The following is a 14,872-nucleotide window of genomic DNA, read 5'->3' as shown; positions in this document are numbered from 1 at the left end:
AACCGACTTGCAAAACTATAGTTTGTTAACAAGAAATTTGTGGAGTGGTCGAAAAACAAGTTTTAATGACTCCAACCTAAGTGTATGTAAACTTCCGACTACAACTGTATACACACTACATTGACACTCCCAAACAAAACCCACACACATTCACATTCACACACACACACACACACACACACACACACACACACACACACACACACACACACACACACACACACACACACACACACACACACACACGCTGACACAACCCAAACAGCTGAGGAGTATTTTTCTTCACTCGCACAGGAGTAATAAAGGCCTAGTTCAAAAATGTGGGGAATATATATATATACAGTGCATTTGGAAAGTATTCAGACCCCTTGACGTTTTCCACATTTTGTAACGTTACAGCCTTATTCTAAAATCTACACACAATGCCCCATAACGACAGAGTGAAAACAGGTTTTTAGAAATGTTTATATATTTATAAAAATTTGAAAGAACAGAAATACCTTATTTACATAAGTACTCAGACCCTTTGTTATGAGACTTGAAATTGAGCTCAGGTGCATCCTGTTTCCACTGATCATCCTTGAGATGTTTCTACAACTTTATTGGAGTCCACCTGTGGTGAATTCAATTGATTGGACATGATTTGGAAAGGCACACACCTGTCTATGTAAGGTCCCACAGTTGAGAAAAACCAAGCCAAACTGACCAATCGGAGAGAGGGGCCTTGGTCAGGGATGTGACCAAGAACCGATGGTCACTCTGACAGAGCTCCAGAGTTCCTCTGTTGAGATGGGAGAACCTTGCAGAAGGAAAACCATCTCTGCAGCACTGCACCAATCAGGCCTTTATCGTAGAGTGGCCAGACAGAAGCCACTCCTCAGTAAAAGGCACATGACAGCCCACTTAAAGTTTTCCAAAAGGCACCTAAAGACTCTCAGAGAAACAAAATGCTCTGGTCTGATGAAACCAAGATTGAACTCTTTGGCCTGAATGCCAAGCGTCACGTCTGGAGGAAACCTGGCACCATCCCTACGGTGAAGCATGGTGGTGGCAGCATCATGCTGCTGGAATGTTTTTCAGCAGCAGGGACTGGGGGACTAGTCTGGATTGAGGGAAAGATGAATGCAGCAAAGTACAGAGAGATCCTTGATGAAAAACTGCCCCAGAGCCGCAGGACCTCAGACTGGGGCATAGATTCACATTCCAACAGGACAACGTCCCTAAGCACACAGCCAAGACAAAGCAGGAGTAGCTTTGGGACAAGTCTCAATGTCCTTGAGTACCCCAGCCAGAGCCCGGACTTGAACCCGATCGAACATCTCTGGAGAGATCTGAAAAGATAAAAAAATTGCAACAAAATAATAATAATACAACTCGTAAGTCAACAGAATGGCAAAAGTCTTACCAGACAGAGTTGATTAACAATCAACACTTACAAACAAATACAAGAACGTTGGAAAGAAGGTACACCAAAACGCGCCCAGCTTAAACGAGGGACTTAAAAATCCCAAAAATATTCCTTACCCCAGGATACTTCAACTGGTGACTATCCGGGAGAATAAAGAAAAAGGAGCACTTAGAATACTCAAGAGTACAAGAACATGTTTCTTTACTTTGTATCTCAAACCTCAACTTGGAAAACCTCCCTGGTGTTTTGTGGTTGAACCTGTTTTAAATTCACTGCTCGACTGAGGGATCTTGCAGATAATTGTATGTGTGGGGTACAGAGATGGGGTAATCATAAAAAATCATGTTAAACACTATTATTGCACACAGTTATGTGAGTTGTTAAGCAAATGTTTACTCCTGAACTTATTTCAACATTTGGATCACATGTAGGCCTATTTAATTAGATTGTAAGGATGTCAGGGAAAATATTATTTAAAGCTGCAATATTTAACTTTTTGGGCGACTCAGAAAAATTCACATAGAAATGTGAGTAATAGATCTGTCCTTCTCATTGAAAGCAAGTCTAAGAAGCAGTAGATCTGTTCTATGTGCACTTTCTATGCTTCATGCTCTTAAGTTTTGTTTTTGCGTCTTTTAGTTTTGGTTTTGTACACCAGCTTCAAACAGCTGAAAATACCATATTTTTGGTTATGGAAAATATATTTCACAGCGGTTTAAATGGTACAATGATTCTCTACACTAGACTTGCTTGTTTTGTCACCTAAACTGAAATTAACTATTAGAATTTTAGCAACCAGGAAATGGCGGAGCTATTTCTGCATAGTGCATCTTAAAGTTCAAAATAGTAATCCACCCAAAACAGTAAACATGCATTGATAATACCCAATGATAGGTGGCAACATCAACCATTTATCAGCATGTAGTGCTTTTTGCTTCCGAAAAAACAGAAGGTCGTATCCCACAATACTTTGGTTCTGAACGTTCATGACCTTTGATGACATGGTTGTTGTAAAGGTCAAGCAGTTGATATATAGCAAAGGTTATGGACAGTGGCGGTGTCATAAAACCTAACGGTCAAACAGGGAAATGGTTCCAATAGTTTTTCCAACATGAATTTTTCCCATAAGGGATTTTAGAACATTTTAAAATAAGGGCTGTGTTTCGTGTAGGCTTACCCTGTCGTGACGTTTTGATAACCATGTAAATCTCTCTCGGACAAGGTGACTTTTATCAATATATTTGGATCTATTTACTCTCAGATTTAAAAAAAATGCAAATTTGCGTCAAAGTTAAAATCACGCAAAACTACAAATCCCGGCAAGCTCCTGCACATCATCTCTAGCTGACACCTTCCCTAACAGGTATTGTGTCAATGTAAAATTTGCACAAGACAGTTCTCAGAACTGTCCATTTAAAGAAATTTTGCCAATGTATTAATTACTACATTTAGCTAACATTAGATAGTTAATCCAGAGATTCTTACATTTGCCTTGATTCGGCAGTCTCGTCCAGATCATCATGGCATTTGTAGTTCTTTATTATAGCCACATTAGCAGCTAATTAGCATTTCATTTTGGGTGGGCTAAATACAGGTGAATATATTGATAAAAGCTACCTTGTCCTAGAGAGATTTACACAGTTATCAAAACATCACGCCCGGGTAAGCCTACATGAAACACAGCCCTTATTTTACGTGTTTCTAAAATCCCCTAAATGTATGGTAGGAAAATTATTGGAACCATTTCCCTGTCTGACTGTGACGACCCTCCCACTCTGTCTGCCGTATTTTCTCTCTTTGCTCTTGTTTCCTTATTAGGATGCCGGTGGGCGGAGTTGGGAGGGTCGTCAGCTACATGGGAGACACCTGGGCCCGGGTGTGGCCCATGATAAATGGACGTCTTCCACATTCATTGGGGAGACTCTCGCCATGCAGACACCTTGTTGTTTTTGGTAGTTGTGATAGTTGTGGGTTTTTTTTTGTTGCTTTGGCACCTTTCAACACCTTGCATTATTACATTCATGCATGCAAAACACACACACTACTGATTACACACACCATTGTTAATTACTTAGTTACTTTATTTAATAAATATATATTTTGATACTCCTTGTCACGTTGTCTCCCTTTTGTTGCGAACTCTGAGCCGGTACGTAACAGACCGCTAGGTTTCATGGGTATTATACCAAATTCTCTAAAATGACTTTGGAGGTGGCTTACGGTAGAAAAATGAACATTCAATTATCTGCAACAGCACTGGTGGACATTCCTGCAGTCAGCATGCCAATTGGACGCTCCCTCAAAACTGAAGGCAAACAACTTCTCTGGTAGAAAATGGCCTATATGGGATCAATATTAGTCAAACGTTTATTCTAGTGTCAAAATGTACTACAAAGTGTAAATAGGATCATGTTGGTCATAAAGTCAGTCTCATCCAAAATTGAGATTTGCAAGATAATTAGGGGGAAAAAAGTATTTTGCTGAATGAAATGTACCATACAGTGGTACTCTATACTGACAAGATACATCTCTCCACCCTAACAATGGGAGTCGTTGTCCGCAAAGCGGCACGGCAGGCTGTCTAGCTCCCGCCTATAATTTCTTTGGATTGCTGGATACATCTCATTATTGTAAACCTTTTTTGAATATTCGAAGAGGGTTGTTGACGACAACCGTCTGCATTCAATGGAGAGATGCTATGCTACTAGCCCCATGTCATGAATATGCATAGCCAATTCCAATATAAAGTGTTTATTGTCCTACTTATGTCAGTACACTCGTAAGAATTACGAAACTTCTGTTCAATCAAATAGACCTGACGTAGCAAATAAGCCATACTTTTTGTTGTTGACCAAATTCGACTTTCATTGACCTCCATTAAAAAACTCCTTGCTTGGTGGGGAAAAACAACGGAAAAACGCCATCTGCTGGAGGGAGACAGATTTTCCACCGAGTTGGGTCTTCCTCTATGCATGTAGTCGCAAGTCGGAAAATGTTTATACCCATAATGCAAACACATGTTGAAAGGCGGTGACCAACGTTGATCAACGTCATGACAAAAGTGATCCGCTCGAACGCGCCCAATGACTTTGCCTTCGGGTATACTATGAAACGAAATTTCGCTTCCTGGGCTGCTTTCAGAAACTTGGTCAGACCCAACCCTGCTAAGCTAGACACGTGATGTGAGCCTCAGTTGCTGCGGAAAGGCAATCAGACCAACCCTGACTTTGATGATACGGAATCAAATAACACATATTAAAAACGTGTATCATTTACACCCATTATTGCTCTGAATTGCATGAGCATATATAATTTCATGACATGTCAAAGAGTGCCATCTATTCGACATGTATTTTCACTTAAGCGTACCTCGCGGGTTTCCGTCGTCTACATCATGACGTCAGCATAAAAACAAACTTGCTAGCTCTTGTCAGCTCTGTCGTGACAGCTCAATGGGAAAAGCAAATAAATTAAGAATTGAAATCGAAAGATACTGGCACATCAACCGCCTGTATGTGAAATTACTTTGAGAAGGTGAGGTTACAGATGTTTATGTTGTGTAGAGCTAGTAGTAGATAAATAACCGCATATTTGAGGTAGGCTAGCCGTTAGCTCGCTAACCATCTAACGTTAGTTAGCTAAAGTAAGTTAGCTAACGTTAGTAGTTTATTCGCGGGGGGGTGGTGTGAGGTTTTCAGGGATTTGGACGTTGCAATGTAGCTAAGTACTATACATTTGCCATAATTTCGAGTTCAGTCAACCGCAAACTCATGGTGGGGAAAGTCCACTCTAGCTAGCTTTAAGGTTAGTTTGCTAGCTAAATTACCTTCTTAGCTAACCACCGTTGCTAGCCCTTGACCATGACTCACAGTTCCATTACAGTACATTTCACATAAATAATTGGACGAAGGCGTCTTCTGTAGGGTGAAGTTTTGTTAAGAGCAGCGACGCTCGGTCTGAACATTAACAGTACGATTTTGGAAGCATAAATACATTATCTTTGACATCGGCGAGAAATCATTTTATAAAATAAATCAAAAGGTTAAGTTGATACACACCTTTTTATAGTGTTATTGCTCCCTCACGGGCACATTTCCATGTTACAGCTCTTGTTTACGGGAAACAGACCAGACAGTGGGCAGACAAACTGCTAATTACTGTAACTACGTGCGTCTCGTAACACCTGTGTGTAAACGGTAGACACAAACGTTTGTCACTGAAAGATACTTTGTGCTGGAACTGTGTTATATCCGGTTAAAACGATGTACAGGCAGTGTGTATTTTTAGTTTGTTAAATGATTTTGATGTGATATGAAAGTAGAGCGATTTATGTTTCTAGAACCGTACCGCAGTTGAGTATTTGACTGTTGTGGCTTCCTTGGCGTAAGGAGTAATGTTCTGCTCCTTTAGTCCAATATTAGGTTAGCTAACTACCTTATTTTTTCCGTTGCGACATGGACCAACGTTAGCAAGCATAGCTAACGTTATAGTCTTGACCTAGCTAACTTTCGGGACTTGACATGGATTTGCTGCTCAATTTATGAGTTGCCACAGCGACTGCACCTCATCAAAAGCGCTCAATGCAGTGCAGGTGCATTGCAGCAGCAAGGCATTGACTGTTGCATGACGCTGCCCATCTTTCGTTTGTAGTTGGTGAGAAGACAAAGAACAGACGGCCTGGCCATTCTTTCACCTGACAGCTAGCCAGCCGGAGAGACGGGGAACAGGATAGGGAAGCAGCGCGGAGCAGGCGCCGCGGAGCCACCGGAGAAGATGGCAGGCAGCCCGGAGAAGAGTTCCACGGCACAGGAGCTGAAGGAACAGGGCAACCGGCTGTTCCTCTGCCGCAAGTACCAGGAGGCTGCCACCTGCTACAGCAAAGCCATCGTGAGTAGCGAGCTACCTCCCTCCCTTTCTGCCAGATGATGTAGTAGTAGCTGACATGGCTAGACTTGTCCGCTTGCTTTGAAAGGGTATGACATGAGATATTGACACTGACTTATTCACCTATTGTGAATAGATTCATGTATGTATAGAAAGTAGCCTATACGCTGGACGGATGCACCCTTACAACAGTAGCCTGTGCAATATGTTTGTGTTTTGTGTGTATCCTGCCAACAGAACCGTAACCCGTTGGTGGCGGTGTACTACACCAACCGGGCTCTGTGCCACTTGAAGCTGCAGCAGCACGACAAAGCCCTTGCGGACTGCAAGCACGCACTGGAGATGGACCCCCAGTCGGTCAAGGCCCACTTCTTCCTGGGCCAGTGTCACCTGGAGCTGGAGAACTACGACGAGGCCATCGGCAACCTGCAGAGAGGTCAGGATCAACCCTCAGGGCCAGTTTCCCGGACACGGATTAAGCCTGGGCCTTCACAAAGTCAGAGTAGCAGTACCAATATAGGCTCAGTTTGTCTTTTAAAGTTAATAAATAAATATATGGATGGTATTTAAATGGCCCCCTCAGTATTGCAACACAACATTGATGTGCATTTTTGTTTTGAGTGGTAGTTAGAATGCTTTGTGCTGCAATCTAACTAAACCTCAGAGGTGCCGAGTACTGTGTAATGGTACTAAACTGAAATTGTTTTGATTGTTGTAGTGCAACTAAAATGTTCTCTTGTATAATGCTAAGATCTGTAGATGGGGAAAAGAGGCCTCATAATAGTTTTAAGCTCTTACTTTCAATGGACAACATTAATGATATCTCGGCCCGTTCTGTGGGCAGCTTACAACCTGGCCAAGGAGCAAAGGCTGAACTTTGGAGACGACATCCCAAGTGCCCTGCGGCTCGCCAAAAAGAAGCGCTGGAACAGCATCGAGGAGAAGCGCATCAACCAGGAGAACGAGCTGCTTGCCTATCTCACCAAACTCATCCTGGCTGAGAAGGAGAGGTGAGGGAGGGACCTGGAGCAACGCTCTTAGACAGAGACTCATACTAGTGTATGAGCAAAATGCCTGCACTGATATTCCATTTCCTATGGGGAAGCATTCAAGTTCATTGCGTATACTGTAGGTTCATTGCCAGAACCCCCTTGAATGACATTAAATGAGTTGCTACATATCCTGCCCAGTGTTCTACACATGCGTAATCATGTGTGATAATAAAATTGTTGAGATGTTGGTGCAAATCTTGGGGAATAAGTCTGGTTAATGCATTAGAATTTGCGGGTGTGTTTTCTGTCCCAATTCATCTTGGGATCTTTAGTGAGTGATTTAAGGAAATGCTACGTCTTTATATTTTTCTCAGGGAAGTGGCGGATTGCCGGGAAAACAAAGAGGCGGACAATCCGAGTGGCAGCGACGTCGTCAAGCTCAAATCAAAACATGTAAGTTATGTCTACATCCTCCTATGTCAATATGCAGGGACCAGTTGCTTTTAAAGTATTGAGCACGGGTGTCGTGTAACTGAATTTCCGTCATGTTGCCTATTTCTCCATATCTCATTAATATTGAGGGGCGTTTGTATTAGTGCTCTGTGCTAGCCCTCACCCAACTCTCTGCTCTTCTCCTGAATAGGACAAGTTCCTTATGGACATGGAGGAGCTCTTTTCACAAGTGGACGAGAAGAGAAAAGTGAGTGATACATTTTAAATTAGTTGAACACACCGTTTACTACGATTGTGAACAACCTTCAATCCAGACTAACTTCACTAAATCTTACTGATTATTCATTATTGTTAGCCGTAGCACAACACAGCTCTATGCATTACTGAAATAACAATACATATTCGATCTTATTCATAAAATGTCACACAATTTCATTTAGAGAAACGCATACAATTTGTCCACACTCTGTTTCTCTGATCAGCTGGGTCTGACCCACCCCCTTGCTTTGACACTTAGATGTGTTATGGTTACCAAAATAGACTAGCACTCCACCTCCTATTTCCAATCCAAGCTGTTTCTACAGCAACCACCACCTCAAGTTGCTTGTCGAGGCTTGTTATGAAGGATTATCGGGACCTATATATAGTTGTTGACTTGGTACATGTAATTGTCATTGTCAGTTAAGTAGACACTGTCTTGCCTCTGTCAACAGTGGTGTTTCAAACCCCTATACTGGGTTGTGTTCATTAGGGCACACCGTAGCAAAATGTTTTACTGTGGCAAACGAGGATGTCTTATTGGACAAGTTCAGGTAGTCTGTCCCTTTTACAGTCAGTTTTCTTCTATTTGTTACTTAATGAATATGACCCAGATCTAGATGGTGTCTAGGGAAGTGGTTTTCAACCAGTGTGCCTTGATGAACTCTCAGGTGTGCTGTTGTCGGAAGCTTTACATACACCTTAGCCAACTACATTTAAACTCAGTTGTGGAAGGCTACCTGAAATGTTTGACCCAAGTTAAACAATTTATTGGCAATGCTACCAAATACTAATTGACTGCATGTAAACTTCTGACCCACTGGGAATGTGATGAAACAAATAAAAGCTGAAATAAATCATTCTCTCTACTATTATTCTGACATTTCACATTCTTAAAATAAAGTGGTGATCCTAACGGACCTAAGACAGGGAATTTTTACTAGGATTAAATGTCAGGAATTGTGAAAAACGTAGTTTTAAATGTAGTTGGCTAAGGTGTATGTAAACTTCCGACTACAATTGTATGTATCATTTTACATGCATGTCTATTCTTGTGAACCCCACAGAAGCGGGAGATCCCTGACTACCTGTGTGGAAAGATCAGCTTTGAGTTGATGAGGGAGCCCTGCATCACCCCCAGTGGGATCACCTACGACCGCAAGGACATTGAGGAGCATCTACAGGTACAGTATACCATCCTTTTATAGACTTCTACTCAGCAGAAGTATAGATAAACTGTTGCCCATTTATAGACATACTGTTTTATCCACACTACCGATCACTTACCGCTATATTACCACCAATTTAGATTTCTATAAATACACTTGCCGTTCCTACTCGATCAACCACTCACCCACAGGGGTAATGCTATCCAAAGCAAACTGTAAACCATGAGTAAAATGCATAATAATGAAAGCCACCATCTCACAGCTACATCAATACCTCAATCGTTCCATTTTTCCTCTGTCCTCTGTAGCGAGTGGGCCATTTTGACCCGGTCACCCGGAGTCCTCTGACTCACGACCAGCTGATCCCCAACCTGGCCATGAAGGAGGTCATCGACGCCTTTATCCAGGAGAACGGTTGGGTGGAGGACTATTGAACCCCCATAACCCGAACCCCTTATGGCTCGTAGATCCACACCAGAAGTGTCAAGAAAAAAGGAAAGTGACAGAATTCACAAACTCCCTCTTGGACCTGCACTTTACACATAGGGGGGGTCACACTATGGACTGCAAAATGACAGCCATAACTCTAGGTGATTCCTCTCTTTCTAAATCGGTCTCCTCTCTCTCCTCCCCTTCTCTCTAAATCTTTTATCACTTTCCTTCCTCTATCCCTCAGAATCGGGGGCCATGTTTCTCAGGTCTCTCTCTTCCCCTCTATCTCTCTGTGCCACAATCCTCTCTGAACACATCGCACTGCATGCTGGTCTCAAAACCCTCTAATGTAAACCTTCCAATCTCTTCTCAAATATAACCATTGGAACTATCTACCCAAACGATGAAAATATTAGCCTTTTATCTAACTCTTACTCCAGTATTTTTGTTTACTTCAATTTTTTGAAAACATAATGGGTTAGTTGTACTGTAATGACTTATTTCCCACAATTCAGTGTTGGTGGTCTTGGTCAATTTGATGCCAAATTGTTATTTTACTTTTCAAACAATCTAGTGTGGATTTTTTTTTAATGCAAGGTTATAGCAAATGTGAGAAATGTATTATAGAAAAACTGACCAACCAAGTCGGTCTGCTTCAAGTCGTTGCCTGTGATGTAGAGTTATAACAAGATCATACAAACTATAATGTTCCAACCGATGGTCAACGGTCCTCTATTGCATTATATCAGTCCCTCATAGCGGGCAGTTATACTATGTTGAATGTATGCATATAGTGAGAGTGAATAGATTAAACCTATTTTATTTTACGAGTTGTATGTATTATTACAGTAGTACCAAATGGCATTCTTGTCATCATCCAAAAAGGAGATTTGAATGATAGACAATTCATCAGTTTAAAGTGCTGCATAGAGAGACTACAAGGTTGTTTCTATTTCCTCTGTAATGGTTCAGATATCTGCATTTTTATCATATGAGAACATCGTCTTTACTTTCTCTTTGGGTTTGAAGTTGTTGAAACCTGTTTTGAAGGACTGTGCTGTAATTGCTGTTATTAGAGACAAAACAATAGGTGCGTGCGCTTGGACAATGTTTGGCTGATGGCTAGTGGTACAACCGCTGGTACAGTATGCATTTGACATGACAATGGACTCTCTACATTGTTAAGCATGAGGTCTGCTCAGGTTGTTATAAGCATTCAGGTCTGCTTTGCAAAGAATTTTCCCCCCACTCTATTACAGGGAAAAGCCCCGTCATACATGCCTACTTTTTACTATAACCATACAGTAGCAGTAGGTATTCACAACAACTTTTAAAAATGTAAGTATGACAACTGACTAATGGTGAAAGCAGTCATGTTCCCAATACTTTGAGAGTCTCCTATACCTTCTCATTTCAGTGTCTTTCCCTATTTTGATCTAAAACTACGGTTAGAAATGCTGGAAGGGGGACAATCGCAACAATCAGTGTTGCAGTACCTTGACTAGGAGCTTGGAATTATCGGCTGTTGACAGAGTCGTCTTAGATATTTCTCAGTTTTTCCTCAATTAGTTTACATAAGTCCCCTTTCTCAACAGAATGTATGTGATTTTAGTGAACTGCAGTTTTTGTGTTGGGGTGAGGGGTTGGCTTTTTGAGGATTTCTGAAGAGCTTGAGAATAAACAACTGTATTAAATGTAGATATGTTAATTATACACGTGACCTTGGTTTGTTCCTTTTTGTCTCCTTGTGAAATGTTCATCAAATTTTTGTGCACATGACTTTTGATCACATTAGCACTTTTAGCAAGGCACTTAACCCTTAACCTGCTCCAAGGGGTCCTTAACCTGCTCCAAGGGGTCCTTAACCTGCTCCAAGGGGTCCTTAACCTGCTCCAAGGGGTGCTGCTTGCAGCATCTGAGGTGTGTGTCATGCTAGGGAGGTTGGGAAATCGAAAAACAGACAGCAAAAAGAAGAGTTGTAAGTAAATCAACATGTCAATCAGACATTAGTACCGGTCGAAACAAAATTGTACAAGCACAAGAGACAATGAGGTTGCTGGACCTAGAACTCACCCTTAATCAAAACAGTCATTCAATTACTTAATAGATGATACACACCCACAATCACATGTTCTGAAAGTGTGTGTGCCCGTCCGCTCGGGCGTGTCAGTCAACACAAAAAGGCCAGTGTCAACCAGACCCAATCCCCCCCCTGCACACACCGGGCCCATTGTCAACACATCCGTCCATTGAAGTGATGTAATGGTCTGGTACTAGGAGGGAAGAGGCGTACAGACCCCATGGCATTAAGAATAGACAGGCGTGACGGAGTGAGCTAGCATCATCACCTTTCAGTGGAATAACAACCTTAAATCAACATGGTAAGAGCAACACTGTTAGTGTTTTGTGTGCTGAGGCATTTTGTTAACAGGATATGCACGTTACTATAGTATATGATGTATTTACTACTATTTATTATTTTCACAATGACTGTAGTAGTGGCATGTTTTGCCATTCTGATATGTGTTTGTTGTGGTAGATAACTGCCAGGCTCATACTCCTACTGGGTATCGTGGGCATCACCTCAGCCAATAAAGGTATGTTTTGGTTGGTAGGCTATGGAATACAGGGAAAAAATGTACGAATTGATTATTTCTTTGCTTAACTAATATTAAGATCCCAAATAGTAAATCCTTTAGCTCATGTGTGCATACCTCAAGTAAAACATTCCCTATTAACTCATGTTTTTTTTTTAAATATATTTTGCACTTCTCTGAGAAGTCATATTCAGATTGCTCTCATGCCATGCTGTTTTTATACTGTTGTGACGGTCAAGTGGTGTGGACCTCTTGGTTTAACGATTGCTGTGCTGGGCTGACAGTCACAGGAACCCGGGTTCAAGTCCCATTCAGACTATATCATTAATGTGCCACAATACTGTTGCCATCTTCTCCAGTGACTGCTCTAATAGACAGTTGATGTTCTTTGTGGTGGTGTTTACAGTTGGCCTGGGTGGAAAGGTGCTGGTCTTCCCGTATGAGACGGACTTCAGCTTCGTGGCGCTCATCCCCCAAAAGGAGATGGGCCTGCGGGCGTTCACGCTGTGCATGCGCGTGGCCACCGAGCTGGAGGGCGAGCGGCAGATCATCCTGTTCGCCTACCGCACGCCCGACTACGACGAGCTTAACGTGTGGCGCGAGAAAGACGGCCGCATTGCCTTCTACCTGAGTGGCGACGGCGCCTTCTTCCACCTGCCGCCCATCACCACATTCAGAACAAGTCTCTGCCTCACCTGGGAGTCCCTTACCGGGCTGGCTGCCTTTTGGGTGGACGGCCGCCGCAGCACCTACCAGGTGTACAAGCCGGGCCACACCATCCGGCCCAAGGGGACCGTCCTCCTCGGGCAAGACCCGGACAAACACCTGGGAGACCTGGAGGCAGTGCAGAGCTTTGTGGGGGAAGTGACTGACCTCAACATGTGGGACTATGTGCTGCCCAGAAGCCAGATCCAAGCCCTGCATTACGAACATAAGATCTCCAAAGGAAACATCTTTGACTGGGCTACCATCGAGTACCAGCTGAACGGGAATGTGATGGTGGTGGATGATGACTGACTCGGAGTGGAGTTGCGAGCGAACGCGGATGTGACCCGTTTGTGTGTCTGTGCTGGACTGCTACTGACCTTTTTTTTTCTTTATTTGGTCTTCTAGATCTAGTCACTTGCATGCCTTATGTAGTCAATTAACTATGTTCACTCACAAAATACCAGTTGTTCATAACAAAAGATGGACATTTTGTGATGTTTAAAAAGTCTATGCAGAAATGTCAAAACCAGTTGATTCCAAAAGGTCCTTTCTTTTTATAACTAATTATTTAGGATAGATACGGTATGTCCACTCACCTAATGCATGGATGGTGAGATTAACCGTATTTTATTAGCATTCCAGCAATTTTTATGTTAATTCATGAAGCAAGATGTGAAAGTTTGATATACTACTATTTAACAGTAGGACTTTATTAGTCTCCTCTTGCAGCCTGCTAATTATCATGAATCTTCAGTACAAATTGCGTACAGTATGCAAATGAACCTGTTTAGTTACAGAGCCAATTTATTTATTGCTCTCAGCATGATTTTATTTTTTTGTGGTCTCATGCCAGGCTTCTAGGGATTTTTATACATTTGTCATGTGGCTGGTGAGCACTATTTTCAATGGAATGTACCATATTTAACCACAAGGTGGCAGTATATGCTAGTTTCTTTAATCAGTGAGTGCCAAATAATACATTTCATGATCGTGCATGTTTTTTTTAAAATTTTATTTAACTAGGCAAGTCAGTTAAGAACAGATTCTTATTTACAATGACAACCTACCCCGGATAAACACAGACAACGTTGGGCGCCGCCCTTTGGGACTCCCAATTGCGGCCGGTTGTGATACAGCCTGTATTCGAACTAGGGTGTCTGTAGTGACGCCTCTAGCACTGAGATGCAGTGCCTTAGACCGCTGCACCACTCGGGAGCCCAAATAATGTGGCATTCTTGTGCTCAAGATTTCAATTGCTTTTGTTCCCGCTAATGGCTAAATTGAAACTGTTTACATTAGACCTGCAATGTTAAAATCATTCACTTCCTTCAAATTATTTCATATTGATTTTATTCTTAAATATTAACAATGTTACCACTATTTTGACAATTGTTTATGGAAAACAGGATGAGTGAATGAAAGGTGAATGAAAGCTGAAAGAGAAGGATGATTAATTATTTCTATACTTAATAATTGAACTGTGCTTTGAGACAAACCGCAATTGTGATGTTTAAAAGCTATTGCCATAATGTTGCCTTTGGTTATCACACTCCCTCTCATAAATGTTCAATGTTTAAACTGATGTAAGAATGCTTTTTGGGTCTGAAATCAGATCTTGGCATGTGCATAACTAAAAGTGTGTGTTTATTAAAGAGAAAATTAGTCTTTGAACATTTTGAGCATCCACTTTGTATTCTACCTACAATTGCTGGTGAGACCTTCACAAGGTAAAGTAGTGGTGGTATAGTGTGCCATTGTTTAATTGTTCTAAAATGAATTGGCCATTGGTTCATGTGTAATAACCTATATGTTGTGAGTGATGTTCACACTAAAAAGCAACACCACATGAACAGTAAAGACATTTGTTCACTGCGCCAATAATGAAGTGTAGGGTGTAGTCCTGATAACATTGACCTTTGAAAGAACCCACTGGGCACCAACGTCAATTCAACGTATATTCCAACGTAATTT

The 14,872-nt window shown here is 41.8% G+C and overlaps 2 protein-coding genes across 2 annotated transcripts; both read left to right on the top strand.

Moving 5' to 3' along the window:
• Positions 1–4,657: 4,657 nt before the first annotated feature.
• Positions 4,658–9,680, top strand: stub1 (STIP1 homology and U-Box containing protein 1). Its single transcript, XM_014158881.3, has 8 exons — positions 4,658–4,942; positions 6,059–6,295; positions 6,530–6,728; positions 7,137–7,302; positions 7,659–7,737; positions 7,928–7,984; positions 9,063–9,179; positions 9,473–9,680. Exons 2-8 carry the CDS (start codon positions 6,182–6,184, stop codon positions 9,596–9,598), a joined length of 858 nt encoding a protein of 285 aa, XP_014014356.1. The 5' UTR covers positions 4,658–4,942; positions 6,059–6,181; the 3' UTR covers positions 9,599–9,680.
• A 2,196-nt stretch (positions 9,681–11,876) lies between these two features.
• On the top strand, positions 11,877–14,572 carry crp1 (C-reactive protein 1). Its single transcript, XM_014158882.3, has 3 exons — positions 11,877–11,977; positions 12,136–12,193; positions 12,600–14,572. The coding sequence occupies exons 1-3, from the start codon at positions 11,975–11,977 to the stop codon at positions 13,208–13,210; spliced, it is 672 nt and encodes a 223-aa protein (XP_014014357.1). The 5' UTR covers positions 11,877–11,974; the 3' UTR covers positions 13,211–14,572.
• The last annotated feature ends 300 nt before the right edge of the window (positions 14,573–14,872 follow it).

The sequence above is a fragment of the Salmo salar genome, chromosome 19, assembly GCF_965601325.2.
Source record: "Salmo salar chromosome 19, fSalSal1, whole genome shotgun sequence".
NCBI classification, from domain to species: Eukaryota; Metazoa; Chordata; class Actinopteri; order Salmoniformes; family Salmonidae; genus Salmo; species Salmo salar.
The sequence above is the reverse complement of the archived record's forward strand: the minus strand, read 5'-3'. Positions and strand labels throughout refer to the sequence as shown.

Bases quoted from the DNA above. Each gene is read 5' to 3' on its own strand.
- crp1 (XM_014158882.3), top strand. The intron at 12,194-12,599 runs GTATGTTTTGGT...TGGTGTTTACAG, and splicing joins CATCACCTCAGCCAATAAAG to TTGGCCTGGGTGGAAAGGTG.
- stub1 (XM_014158881.3), top strand. From the start codon at position 6,182: ATGGCAGGCAGCCCGGAGAAGAGTTCCACGGCACAGGAGCTGAAGGAA. The intron at 6,296-6,529 runs GTGAGTAGCGAG...TCCTGCCAACAG, and splicing joins CCTGCTACAGCAAAGCCATC to AACCGTAACCCGTTGGTGGC. The intron at 7,303-7,658 runs GTGAGGGAGGGA...TATTTTTCTCAG, and splicing joins ATCCTGGCTGAGAAGGAGAG to GGAAGTGGCGGATTGCCGGG.